Genomic DNA, 14,754 nt, shown 5'->3' on the forward strand with positions numbered 1-14,754 from the left:
AAAGTTGAGAATAGCATTTTGAAGTATTTTTAAACACCTTCTTTGTGTTTCACCTCAGGGACAGTAGTTTAAGCAGCTTCTACTGTTACCAGAAAGTGGCAGTAGAGTACGGTTTGCAAGCTCATTAAGACGGCATTTGTCTTAAATTAATGACATCAAAGCTGTGTTTAAGTTTGTGTCAGTGCCTTCAAGGCTACTTTGGACAGGCACACCTGGTAGTGATGATACATGTCACATTAACTATGTTGCAGTCTGGATGCCTGAACAGTTAATCAGCACGTTTATAAATACTTCAATAAGTGCCTTTTCAAATTTTACAGTTCATTGAAAAGTTAAATTTGTTGGTGAAGAAGGGGAAATACTCTACTCTAAAGTAACTCTAAATAATTGTAACCTAAATAAAGTAATCTCATCTTGCAAACTAACAAGTTAATAGAGCTGTATCTATAACATACAGCTTATAATTTGATAATATAGTTTAGGGAGAACTTTAATGTTGCTACGTGTGTTATTACTTTATTTAACTAAAACTGCCTTTATTTGGAAAAACAATGTGCTTTTATTAGTAGTAAATTCCCAAAATATGCCACATAGAAAACAGAAGAACCCAGAAAATAAACATATGGCAGCTGCTACAAAACAGTGATCCAAACAGTACAGCACACCTGCAGAGTCGGATTAAAGGCCCTTCTTATGTGATCACTTGGTCTCCTTCACCTGGGCTGATCTTGTCATAGAGTTCAAGTGTCATGAAATCTCTTGTAAGGAGCTTGGATAGATCCTAAACAAACAGTCTCATTTGTTGAATTCTGAATGACTTCATTTCCAAAACCAGGTTTGCGTTCAGGAATATTAAATTTGGTGTGTCACCACATAAATAAGGGGGATCTAATTGTTTCAGAGTCATACAAAAGCCAAAGGGTGTGAACTGAAAACATGGTTTGAATAATGACAAACATGCCAGGAATGTTTTTCTGTTTTAATAAAAATTGTGTTGTTGATTTACAAGGAGTGAAGCTCTTTGTTGTTTCAGTATATTTCAACACACACACACACACACACACACACACACACACACACACACACACACACACACACACACACACAAAGCACTGTTCATGTAGGTTATGAAAGCATCAGTCTACCGAACAATCCCACCTTCAGGTTCATTTGCTGGCTGCTCTGGAGCTTTTTATCATCACACAGGACTTAACGAAACTCTGTCTGATTGTCTGTCCTTTCTAAGTTCTTGAGATGGCCTCAGGTCTGAGAGTAAAAATAGAACCTTGATTAAATAGTGTTAATGATCTGACTTTCTCTTCTGCTCCAGCCTCATCTTGAGCTCTGAAACCAGCGCTTTGCTCACAGAGTCCTGCCTGGTCACCACTGCCTTCTTTAGAGGTTTGGGTGCCACGGTTGCTGAGACTGTGGGAATGACCCACTGCCTCTCCACCGGGAGGCAAAAAGCTGGTGGAGGTGCACAGGGTGGCGGTGGCGGTGGCCACTGTCTCAAAATCCTGCCAGCATTGTTGTTGTGGTTGACATTCTCCACGATTACCTCTGGTTCCCGCTCTTCCTCTTTAACCTTAAATTTCTGTTCGTTCCTTTCGGGTCTCTTTAAGGGGTTTTTAAAAAGCCAGGTGTGCTGTGTCTTCAGCCTTCTCTTCACACGGCGATTGGGCAGGATCCGGTTGGACTTTTTGTTGCGCATGAATGTTGCGGTGGAGATGAGGACTGTCACTATGATCATGAGACTAATGATACCAGCAAGCATACCTAGGATTTGCAAAGGCTTGTTTCTATTCTGCATTAAAAATGATCCCAAAGGCCCCCCTTTGAGTTGAGTCTGTAAAAGAGCACAGGGAGAATTCACATCCATGGGAGTGAAGTCATACTCTGTCACACAAAAATATGTCCTGTGTATGTTTTGTTGCACTTTGTGCGTTCATCATTTGGTAAAAGATGTGTTAAATAAGTCTTTAGTGCCATTATAATTTACACAGACATAAAGAAAAACAAAGTCGCTTGTTTATTAAATGTAGTTTCCTTGATGGACGATTGATTTTGTTGCCTGCTTCACTAATTTTTATTAAATTAGTATTCTGCTCTTCTTATATTTTGTCAAGACAAGATCAGAGAGGTTGTCTGGGAAACTAGCGGAGACCATTCAGCATCAGAATCATAATCAGCTTTATTGACCAAGTATGTGCACACATACAACGAACTGGGCTCCGGCTATTTCTCTGAAAATGAGAATTTATGTGTGACCCAAACACAAACGTAAATAATTTGTTTAATTTGGTCGTAGCGTCATATTAAACCAGAAATACAGGTAAAACAAATTGTATAGGATCATTTATATTGTGCTCCTGTACTCTTTTACAGACACAGCCTTGTTCTGAAATAAAATCCTCTGGACACGGATTGCTACAAATTCTTGGTACCACATACTAATAACAATAGTATTGCTGTGCTGATGAGCTCAAGGCGAGCTTCCTTTATGGCACAGGCCTCCTTATAATCTTTCTGATCTTGCCCTGAGGTTGCACACGCGTCTTTTTCAAAGAGCTGCAGTACATAACAGTTGAAATGAAGACTGTCAGTGAAATGGCAAAGCTGACAATGGTCAAACAAATCCCAAACACTGTCCCTGGACGTTTCCTTAGGCCCATGAAGTATGAGAAAAATCTGGATTTGATCTGTAAACATGACAATTGCATTTGTGTGAGATTCAGTTTTGTATTTCACTATACATTCTCAAATTAAAATATGATGGTATAGTACTTTGTATAGTGTTTCAAATTTGATGAATGTGCATAAAAATAATAATAAACTGTGGATCTTCTGTTTGATATCATGCTGTTAACATCGCAACTGTGCAGGACGATTTATACAATGTCGATGCATAAAAAACTGGTATCTTAGTGGGTTTATCGTGAAGGCCTCACATAGATTTCATTGTCATATTGCTGGTCTTTTGCTTTGTTTCAACTTACAGCTTCAGTGATGTCAATCTTGACGACGGCGGTGGTGGTGAGGGATGGATGGCCTCGGTCACGAGCCTGCACCACCAGCGACCAGGTGCAGTCTCTCTTCTTGGTGATGTTCTGAATGATGGCCATTGACTTGATGTAGGACTTCAGCATGATCTCGCCTGTATCAGCGTTAATGTCAAAGATATTGTTTTCTGGCTCAGCTTTCATGATGGCATACTCGATAACGTTGTTGGGGACCTCTGCATCATCATCCACAGCCTGCAGACAGTAAGGGTACTGAAAATATTCACTTTTACCAAGTTTCCAAGTTTGTTTAAAGAGAGCTGCATACCTCTATTTTCACTGGAGCTCCAATCACCATGGTCTTCTCAAGGAAGTTATCATAGAAAGCAGGAGAGTGGTCATTCAAGTCCAACACAGTCACAAAGACTTCAGCCAGGTTGTATTTCCCCTCTGTGTCCTCTGCCTTCACATAGAAGTTATACTTGGACCTCACCTCAGCATCCAGGCTTGCCCACGGCTGTGTGTAGATGATCCCAGAGTCAGGTTTGATCAGGAACCTGTATACAGTGATGAGTCTTCTGTAAACTGACTTCTTTGGACAATGGATATCAAGACACCATGCACCATGAACATTTTATACGTATTTGTTATTGTAGATTATATGATACTTTCCCCCCCTAAACAATTAGTCATCTGTTTTAAGCACTTGGATTGCACTTCTTGCTAAATCTTGGCACTGATTTTGTCACACAGACTGTGAGTTTTGGAGCTTTGAAATATAATTGTGATGTAGGCTGCTAATACCCCAACCTCAAATCTTTAGAGTGTCATTTAGGTCCAGAAAAAACCTACCTCATTTTTAGCTAACACAAAATCAATCTTATTACTTCTAGAAGCCAGATTGTTCTCGTCAGTTGGTCCTGTGATCTTATAAACACATACATTTGGTGCATTATGAAGTGATTGTTATTCAATGGAATGATTTTGTGATTAAGAGTATAGAGTATGCAGCAACAGCAAGTCTTAGCATGGCTAGCTTAACGTTGTATAAAGACTGGAACTAGTTGAAGTCGTGCAGATGCTTTTCGGAGTCTTGTCTCACTGAAAGGTTGCCCTAACTTCTCGTAAATCCAAAAATTTTCATTAAATTGAACAAACAAGATAAAACAAGTTTGAAAGGTGACTTCAGAGGTGTTAGTGAGCGAGGTCAAACTCTGGTTCTCAAACTCTCGGGGTAGGCTCAACTGATGGAGCACAGAACCACTCCTGATGAGGTGAGGACAACCAGGGGAAAAATATGAAATTGAAATAAGAAGAATACTTTTTGGGGAAAACAAACAAGCAGGATGCTGTTATGGAGACCTCATATTACTAAACTTCAACCTATAGTGCCAGATTTTCTTTAATTATGCGATGCTGGAGAGATAAGATACAGTAAAAGATACAGATTGTTTCACAAACTGACTTGTTTAGCTGTCCTACAAGGTTCCAGCACAAGTTAGTCAGAAGCAAAGAGCAGTCTATTTTCTCCTCCAATCCCATTAAAGGATTATCGCAGACCGAGGGCGGGCAGGCAAAAGGACTGTCTACTCTTGTGTACACTTAAGCGCTCAACCACAGAGTATAAAACAGTGTAAAGTCTGCAATATGAACTGCTTTATTCTTTCAGATGCAGAGCCCAAGCATGTGGTCATGCATTGCTTCATAACCATTTTAAAATCAAAGCAGCAATTTCGAGAATAATCTGAGGTGACACAGTTTCAAAATCAGTTTGACTAAACAAGCACGCACTAAGCTAAATCTCTCTCCTCTGCTTATTTTGGAAATCCTTGTCCTTGATGCCTTGATGTGACATCACATATCTCTTCTAATTTATTGCTACAGAGGGGTGTAAAAACACTTTCCCCTTGCATTTGAAGAACCAAAGTAGATGGTAACCTCATTCCTACCAGCATGTGCCTGTGGGTTTGTGTTGCAGCTGAACAGACAGTGAACATAAATATAAACCCAAAAAATAAAAGATCCCAATGGCAAGATGTGTCTGCATTTGAAGTGCGAGTAAATGCAAGCTGTGGATATACAGTACTCTGTAATATCAGAAAGAACTGTGCAGTCTTGGATCTGGAGAATGGATTTCTGCTGGGAAACTAATAAAAAGTGAAAAACACCAGTAAATCCTCTGGGCTACGGTGCTTAGGGGAAATAAAAAGAATCAAGTCGTGATATGAAAAACTAGTGTGCTCTTACATATCTGTCCAGCTTTCAGGCAGATGTGTTTTTGCTACAGTGCATGCTTACAGTGTAGTGCATTATTTGAAGAGATTTACTTTATTTGAGCTTCTTGACACAGTTGTACATTAGATATAATGTTTATTCTATAAAATTTGGTTTCACTACTGGAAAAAAACCCACATGTCAGGTGTTGATTACTATATTTTACTATAGTATAGTAAAATATATTCTTTTTTCTTTGTACTATAAACATTAAAAATATTCTTCTGTGATCACTATCCAAAGACTGATGAATAGACACAGTGAAGGCGACAAAGTTATTTAGTTATTCTCTGAACATTTAAAACATATATTCTAAAATCAAATTAATGCTGTTTCTACACCAATGCATGTGAATATGTGGAGGTCTTGTGGAGATGTTGCAGAGATGTTACATCTGAATATGTGAATGGAACAACAGCATTTAAAAGGACTCATTTTTACTGTGTCCTACTGGCAAAACATAAAGCTCATTTATTGCACTTACAGCTCAGCCCCTGATCCATAGATAGAGTACTTCACTTCACCCCAAGGTCCTGAGTCTGGGTCAAATGCCTGTAGACAGGTATCAATGAATCAATCAGTCAATAAAATCTTTATTTTGAACATAAAGTAAAGACAAAATCAGCAAAAGCCATCATATTCACATGGGAAAAACAAAAAACAAAATTCATGTTCACACAGATTCATGTTATTGTAATATGTTTATGCACTGAGTAATTATACTTTCATTAGTTATTTGTCATTATTTAATAATGATTTAACTACTCTAGTATTGTAACAGTATTGTTTTTAATATGTCATTAGATACAAATATCCATCCATCCATCTATCCGAGCAACCACAGGGCGAGAAGGAGGGTCCATGCAATTATCAATATTTAATGTACAACCTAATAGACATTTAGCACCCTGTCTCATCCATATAGTGCCGTGTAAGTGAATGACAGAGCTATGATAGATCATAGAGAATAAAATGTCATGTTTGGCTGTAGATTAAACACCTGAGTTCAACGCAAGTTTTACAGCAGTGAGTTTAATATGTTGCAGCACCTATCCTACACTAAACTGTCATTCAAGCACGGCCAATGACCAGTACTGTGTTGACTTGCCTTTTCTCTTTCCTCTTTCTTTTTAGTTTGCATCTGTTTTCATCATGAATGAAGAAAAATCTGCACTTTCGTGTTGTCTGCCAGCATGGACTCAGTAAACTGAATGAAAATGTGCTCAACTGGAACATGATGTTTCAGGGGTCAGCTATAAAAAGACAGATTTTTGATGTCATAGGAACATCATCATCATCATCGGCTAATCTTTGTGTCTGTAGCTGCTGGGATGCCTGTTCACTGTCTCTATGCGTCCAAGGTCAGTTGTTGGCTGCTCTTCTATCTGATTGAAATTGCCTGGGATCAAGGCAACAAACCCCTGTGGTGTTCACGCAAGGTCAGGATTTAATAATGAGCCTCCCTGTTGCTTTGAGTCCCTGTGGGGCTGACAGGAACAGACAAGGGCAAAAGACGATGTGAGCCAAGTATCAATCAAATCGTCATGTCCTTAAGTGTTCCTTTTACTTCAGTACCGGTACATATTTTGATGCTGTAGAGGCATGTGCTGCTAAGCATCAGAGAAAAAAAAACATGTCTGTGAATTTGGTGTTACACAACAAAATGAAAGTGATAGCCATCTGGCAGCTTACGTCGCCTAGCTTTTATCTACATGTTTTCACATATTATCCCAACCCTCCCCGCTCAAAAAGTCTACATTTAGGGGATTAATAGCCCTCTTGGGCATTTTGTTAAAATCAGCATTCCTCTTTAGCTCTGAGTGACGTACATTGGTGATGGCATGTATTTTTAGACAGGATGAAGAGACTGGCTCACCGTGACTGTGACCACATTGGAGCCACCGGGTGAATTTTCTGGAATTCTGGCAATGTAGTAATCTGAAGAGAATTTGGGAGCGTTGTCATTGGTGTCCAGGAGATGAATGACGATGTCCGCTGTAGCGCTGAATTTCTCTGGTGTGTCGATCTCAACCGCAAGGAGCTGAGGAAGAAAAAAATATTAGAAATATACATGCATTTTTCAAACCTAATTTTAATCTACTGTAGTGCATGTATATTTTGGCATGCTAGTGTAAATAATTTACCTTGTATGTTAGAAAGTGGTATTTCTCATAGTCCATGGCAGCAGAGTCTTCTACTAAGATTGTGACTTGGGCCTCGTTGAGTACAGTCTGAGGGACAACTCGCAGCATTCTTCCTGGTCCAATCAGTCTCAGGTTGAATTTAGCATTTGCACCCTGCAAAAGCAAAAACACATAATTATCATATCAGATCTATGCTTCATATGCATAGATCTGTAATACATAATAATCTGCATTATTTTCAGAGCTAAAAAAAAAGCAGGCATGTAGTAAAGTCTCTTATAAAAGTGATGAGTAGCAGCAATAATATTCTGGCTCACACAGAAAGATACTGTCTGACGCTGCAACATTATTATCCGAAAATATATTTAGTGAAAATCAGTCATATGGCTTGTAAAGTACACAGAGCTGAAAACACAAAGACACTTGCGTAAGCTGGCAAATGGCACAGAAAGCACCTTTTAATTGTGTTGGATTCCTTTCAAACTCATGCAATTTTAGAAGGATTGACTGTGATAATGGCAGGATTAAAGTCATTATGAGGACAGAAACACAGACTCTGTCCTGAACACTATGTTGTGCTATGATGCTATGATTGATGTTGACTAAACCAGTTACTCATTAGATAACATTATAATTATTACAGAAAACAAATGCTATTACATAAAAACCAGTCATTGTTACTCTTGGCTGGCTAAGGCACCTTTGAAAGACAACCATGAGTGGTACGAGTGTTGAAAAATACCTGCAAAAAAGGAAAACTTGAAGCTTGTCATAGTCAGTGTAGAGAAAATAAGACAACAAAGGTGTTCACCTGATCAGAGTCATTGACGGTGATTTTCAGCCCCCGGAGGATCTCTCCCTCGGGTGGATGCTCATACATGGTCAACTCAAACGTGCTCTGTGGGCCGTTCTCTCCGTAGAAAGTAGGCGGATTGTTATTTAGGTCCACAACACGGATCACCACTGTGGTGACCTCATAGTCCATGAGTCTGCCTTCGGGACTTACTTCTGAAGCCTGAACAGATGGAGTAAAAGTCAAGGTATATTTATCACCCTTAGAATCAGAGACATGGGCCGATTGGGTATTTTATCTACCAATTTTACTATCGTGTTTTTCCCCCTAATTTTCCTTGTAGATTCATTGAGCCACTGTTCGGCTAATCAATGCACTTTGATTAGGTCTATAAACATTTTTGTGTGGACACAAGCACTTGTAAATAAAGTCAGAAGTACAAAAAAATCCCAAAGTGTTTGTTTACATGCAAGTCATTAGAAAATAGCTGTCTGAGAAGATCAGGCTTTGATTTATAAAGCAGTTATTATATTAAAATAATATAGGAGAGAATGTATGCAAAACAGAGTTGGTGACTGAACAGCAACTTACCCTGACTTTAATGTTGAAGATTTCTCTCTTCAGATAAATGGGGAGAGTCAACAGGGTGATGCAACCACTTGTTTTATTGATACTAAAAACACCGTCATCACCTGGTGAAAAATATTAGATGGATGAACCTTTATATAAATATTTCTCCCTTCATTTTAAGATGATTGTAGCTTTCTTTGACAAAATGTCTCACCATCATCGAATGAATAACGGACTGGATTTGGGTTCCCCACATCACCATCTCTGGCCTCAACAGTGAATATTTCAGATCCCTAGAGAGAGTAAAGTAGAAAGATTTTGGATTTAATAAATTGGTGGTGGCATGCATCTATAAAAAATAGATCTTCAAAAGCCTCTTTTTGAACCACCATGTGTCTGGTGCAGTTAGTCACAACAAATCGCCAAAATCTAACCTTCTCCCTGTTTTCAAAGGCTCATTTAAATGTCACACTCCTAATTATTCTCATTTGGATGAAAGTCAGACTGTGTAAACTTGCTGTGATGAGCTACTGCTGTGACATTTTGCAATAGTGATAAAGCAGTGAAATGCCAGTAATTAAAGCTATGTGATGTGATGTGCCTTGGGTTTTGGGCTCTTTTGTTAGTTATTATTTATACTGCCAATATAAAACCTAATCATTCCACATGATCCTGCTTTATGACAGCAGTGTAACTAAGTTGTCCTAAACGAAAAAGAAAATGACAAAAATGTAGCCATTGTGCTAACTGCCACGTATTTCAACTCTAGACTAAAATCAGTGCATAAAATCACCGGGGGAGCGTTTTCATACTCACTGGTACTGAGATTTCGTAAACATAGCCAAAGTAGGGAGTCCCAATGAAAGATGGCAGAGTGTCTTGAGCATCAATCACATTAATTGTCAGGGTAGCAGAGGAGGACATAAACTGCTCCTTCCCATTAAAGCTACCACCACCATCCTAGAACAAAAGTAATAACAGTTTAAATCTGCATTTTTAAATGTAAGTCTCCTAGATCAAGAAATTGCTAATTTACATGTTCCTCTGCTATAATCATGTTTCATGATTTTATGTTCATCTTTGAGTATAATACACCAAGCACCTTTGCAATAACAATGACAAAGTGTGTCTTTGCTTTCTCATAGTCCAGCATTTCTCCAGATTTGACACGAAGGACTCCACTGTGTCTGTCGATGGCAAACAGAGTGGACTGAGCACTCTGCAAAGAAAATGGAACAAATGCATGATTTTAAAAGCACACGCAGAAACACAAATAAGGGGTTACATGAGCAAAAGCCTGTCACTGGCACTCTTAAAACCCTTTAACAAACACTCACATGAAAAGTGGTCAGGTGGCAGAATAAAACCATACAAAAGCTCCTTGAAATAAGCCAATTCCAATATCCAGTCTTTGCCCATCTGGATGTAAAGTACCCATATGCTCAAGGACATAGCAGGCAGGTGAACGCTGTTGTGTCCAGATGTGGACTGCCTGTCTCCTACTTCCAAGCCAGCTGTTCTTTGTTCTCAATAGTCCAAAGTGCAAACTAACATTGTGTCGCTGAGCCACCCCTCGCCGACACAAATGTAACTGCCATTTAATCCCCATCTTCATAACTACACCAACATATTCAGGCACAAATACACAGTAACACAGGAAAATATATGTAACCCCTGCTTAGTACAACTATACGTCATCAGTGTTGAAAGCAGATTATTGAAAAAACTTAGCGGTTTACAATTTTACCTAACAAGTAAAAGAGCCCCGGGAGGTGACACAAATCCCTTTGGGGTTGTGTAAGGAAGGGCGTGTGAGTGGGCAATATTTTCCCACTGCAAAGTGATACCTGTAGGTAGTAGGTGACCGAGCCCCCTGAGCCTGTGTCTCTGTCCACTGCCTCAACTTTGTAGATACTGATTCCAGACTCTGTTGTCTACAATGTACAAGAAAGAAAAGGTAACATTTAGAGCTTAACAAGACCTTTTTCACTTGGAGAAACAGATACTGTTGTCTCGGCTTAACTTACTTCCAGTACATCAATGATCGCAGGCATGTTTTGGAATTCAGGCTTTTCATCATTTGCATCCATTACAAATATTGTCACTCTTTCCACAACCTAAAAGCAAGAACCGACAGTAGGATAAAACCACAAAGCATGTTGAAGTTCAGTATTTTGACTTTTTTTAAAAGGAGCTAAAAGTTGATACCTTGCTTTGCCCATCAGTGATGCTGACAAGAACATCAATAGAGTCTTGTTTCTAAGTAAATAATAGTAGTAGGTTAATACAGCAACCAAGTTGTTATAAAAACACTGAATTGTCGATCTGTACATCTTTGTAAAGTTTACCTCTCTGTCCAGCTTTTCTACTAATGTAATGTTTCCAGATTTGGAGTCGACGCTGAAGTACTCTTTGGACCCTGGATCAAAGGAAAGGCCGTACCTCACCTCTTGGCCTTCAGGATCTGTGCCATTAAGACGATAAATTTGTGTACCTATAGAGAGATATCATTATTAAGAGTAAATATCCCCTCACAGAAACAAATCGTGGAAAGGTAAACAGTTTCTAACCATTTACTATGAGGTGTACGTTTCTTTTGGTAACAACTGCTGTGGAACAAACCAGGCTGAAACACTAAGTACCATTTGGAGTATCCAGACTGATGCAAGGTGTAGAGGGACAGCTGCACTGCATTCGCAGCCAGCAAACTGTCCCTGACATCAACAGGTGGCAGCAGCAGATGAGCATGTTAGTGTGAGTGCATACACGCCGCACAACATCTGTTCATCTATCAAAGACTACTTAACATCCTGGACTCTCACATATTGGACACCACAACACACCATTTTGATGATTGGTTGTTCTACAGTCCTATTAGCTGTTCATACTAAATGTTCCCCAGTACAGAGGTCAATCTCACCAACAGCAGTGTCCTCTGAGAGGCTGAACAAGGCCAGGTTTCCATTGTAACTGTAGGGTCCATTGTCGTAGAAATATGGAGCAAAATCTGCTTGTGCTGCCAGCAGACACATAAATCAGACAAAAGAATATTTAAATGTCACAGGTTTATTTGGCATAATCTTTGAAAGAAGAAATTGTGCTCCCTGAACTATCGGTGAGTGGAGGCAATAAAGCACAACCTTAATCTATGACTGAATAAGTCTACTGAGTGTTTTGTACACATACTACTGATATGAATTTGTAATTTTAACTGGTTCTCTCTCTATAGATGCTAAAATGGCAGAAGAAATGCTATGTAAACTGTATACACAACCTCCTCTTTCTTTGCACTTTGTCTGGGATTAAATGTGCATTACATCAACCTCCTAAAATACTCTTTCTATACATAGACCTGCGATCTCTGCTGCTTTTACCTGTAATACGATTCCCGTTATTTAAAACAGTTTTAACCTACTATTGCATATCAGCTTTAAAACTAATTTCATAAAACAAGCAAATAATTTTGTGTATCTTAAAAAAATACTTATATTTCCATTTGGAAAACCCAGGACATAAATAAACTGAAAACTGAGCAGAGGTTCTTTATAATGGTGACAGAATTACAAAATTAATACATAAAATAGCCCAGAGTCTGAATATCATTCACAATCTGATCGCAGGATTAGTAAACAGTAAACAGACAAACAATAAGGTAAACTTACCAAAGCAGGCATGCACAAACACAAACAGTAGTAGCAAATGTGGTATCCTTACATGCTTCATCCTAAAGAATAAAGTCATGAAATCGCACCATGAAGACGGCTTCGTCAAGAGACCTCTACATGAGCTACACTTCTCAAGGTGTTCTCTGGCAACTGGAGAAGGCTAAACGCAGATGCTCACATACTAATCCAATGACACATCTTAAGAGCTGATTCAGGGCCCCCGTAGTCTCCAACTGGGCCTTAGCAACCAAAAGGCCAAAGGAGATGACTATGTCTGCAAAAGCTGTACGTCTACAACTTTGCAGTAGATGTACAGCTATATTCTTCACATTTTCAACTTTTAATGTAAATTGTGTTATTACTACCCAGAAATATACAGAAATCTGTTTTATTCTGATGTTGTCTAAATGATAATTCATAAATGTGAAGTTATTATCGCACTTTTTACAATCACTGGTCACAGTGAAACATAACGATCAGGATGTTAATTTTGTTTTTTAGTTTTAAAGCTTTGATTTGATTTATGATCTGCTCTGAATGACCGCAGTCTCAGCTGTGTAACCCCCCCCGTACTAAATATAATGACCATTTTACATAAAATATTGTGACCAACTATGTTTGATGTAAATTCTATACTGTAACTGTAGTCAGTGATTTGTTTATATTGGACAAGGGTACCATCTGCCATGCAGACTTTACAACAATATGTTTCAGTAACATAAAAAACCCTCACTACCTATGCAAGTAGCTTTTATGTTGAACTTTTATAACTAAAAACATCACATGTAGTACTAAAGCGGGCTAATCTTCTTGATTGATAATCTCATTTTCCAGCAGGTGGAAATCTCCTGTAAACAAATGTTATATAATACTTATCCAGAGGTCCTCTTTTTACCAAGGTAGTTATTTTTTTTTACAAATATTTACAAACAAAACATAAATGTTTCCAAATTTGATAGTTTTAAATTCATTTTTTCACTAATCCAAATAGTCAGTCAACATCACTTAAAGTGACTCAAATAATCTAATAATTCTTTCTCAGTTCTCTAGAGTGCAGTAATGTTTAAAAATCCAAGTAAAGACCTCAAACTCGCTGTCTCGATCCGGCTGAAAGAGGCCTAATATAATATACGAGGGTGTACATGGTCTGCAATGGGGCTTAAGTAGGTGGTACATGTGAATGTAATGTCAACATGGATGGCAGGAGCCCAAATCATCACACTGTCTACTAGTTTACCTTATTCCTGGTGCCAGGTGTTCTCCAGGTAAGTGATTTACACACAGTGGGCAATCCACGTGATGTAAAGGAAAACATGATTTCTCAAACCAGGCCACCTTCTTCCATTATCGTGGCAAGTTCTCATGGTGAAGTGTCCATCGTTGATGCTTTTGGTGGTGGACAGGGGCCACTACAGGGGCCTCACTAGTCTGCAGGTATATATACACAAAAAACCGTATTGCACTGTGTATTCTGACACTTTTCTATCAGAACCAGCATGAAATTTTTTTGCATTTTGAATACAGTAGCTCATCTGTTGGATCGGACCACACAGCCCAGACTTCACATGGCTGCCCATGACCCTGTTGCTCTTTCACCACTGCAATAGATATTGACCACTGCAGACTAGGAACACCCTGCAAGAGATGTAGTTTTCAACATGCTCGGACCCAATCATCCAGCCATCAAACTCAAATCCTTACACTTGCCCATTTTTCCTGCTTGTAGCACATCAACTTTTAGGACAAAATGTTCTGTTGCTCCTTAATATGGGAAGGAACTGTATCCCTAACAAGCGAAGAGATAGTCAGTGTTATGCCTGTTGTGTGTTTATAGATAGCCTTTTATATCCACATTTCTATTGCATAGCTATCTACTATCTACTTTATAAGCTCAAAGTGCAGACCAAAAAACAAGAAGGAAAAAAAAATCCCATTTGTTTTTCATTGGCAGATGTTATATGTTTCTTCCCCACTTGGAAAAATAGGTCAAGTATACAAATGCATTGTTTAATTTCTATGCATACCATTAAAACACTTTGCATGAAAGAGGATTTACACACGTGAATAAAGCATTTCAGCATCCAGTCTCGTGCTGATATTAAATCTACTATATATAATCTGAGCTTTTGTCCTAGAACTTATAGTGGATAACATGTTCTAAGTGTGTGCGTAATTCACGAATGTTTTCACTCAGAAAAACACAAAACACAGATGCAGATCATCAGGAGCATCAGTACAGTTTAATATCACTGACCTCTGACAGCAGTTAAATTCTCAGCATATATGATGAAAGCTTTCAGACTGGGCAT

General features: G+C 38.7%; 1 protein-coding gene across 2 annotated transcripts; it reads right to left on the reverse strand.

The window, feature by feature from the left end:
• Positions 1-463: 463 nt before the first annotated feature.
• On the reverse strand, positions 464-12,813 carry cdhr1a (cadherin-related family member 1a). 2 transcript variants are annotated; one of them, XM_005914002.2, is made up of 17 exons: positions 12,443-12,813; positions 11,701-11,796; positions 11,129-11,274; positions 10,989-11,039; positions 10,808-10,897; positions 10,628-10,714; positions 9,883-9,999; positions 9,597-9,740; positions 8,995-9,073; positions 8,802-8,902; positions 8,229-8,432; positions 7,418-7,570; positions 7,150-7,314; positions 5,758-5,825; positions 3,328-3,556; positions 2,997-3,254; positions 464-1,846 (listed from the first exon to the last, which is right to left on the reverse strand). In XM_005914002.2, exons 1-17 carry the CDS (start codon positions 12,519-12,521, stop codon positions 1,301-1,303), a joined length of 2,613 nt encoding a protein of 870 aa, XP_005914064.1. In that variant the 5' UTR covers positions 12,522-12,813; the 3' UTR covers positions 464-1,300. The 2 variants fall into 2 exon arrangements, with proteins under 2 accessions (XP_005914064.1, XP_005914065.1); XM_005914003.3 differs by having other exon boundaries at positions 1,742-2,699.
• Between the last annotated feature and the right edge of the window lie 1,941 nt (positions 12,814-14,754).

The sequence above is a fragment of the Haplochromis burtoni genome, unplaced genomic scaffold (genome assembly GCF_018398535.1).
Source record: "Haplochromis burtoni strain Fernald_Lab_line unplaced genomic scaffold, NCSU_Asbu1 Contig_7, whole genome shotgun sequence".
Taxonomy (NCBI): domain Eukaryota; kingdom Metazoa; phylum Chordata; class Actinopteri; order Cichliformes; family Cichlidae; genus Haplochromis; species Haplochromis burtoni.

Coding starts and splice junctions, on each gene's coding strand:
- cdhr1a (XM_005914002.2), bottom strand. CDS start 12,521: ATGACTTTATTCTTTAGGATGAAGCATGTAAGGATACCACATTTGCTA. Junction 11,040..11,128: donor TAGAAAAGCTGGACAGAGAG/GTAAACTTTACA, acceptor TTATTTACTTAG/AAACAAGACTCTATTGATGT. Junction 7,571..8,228: donor CCGTCAATGACTCTGATCAG/GTGAACACCTTT, acceptor TTGCTTTTGCAG/GGTGCAAATGCTAAATTCAA.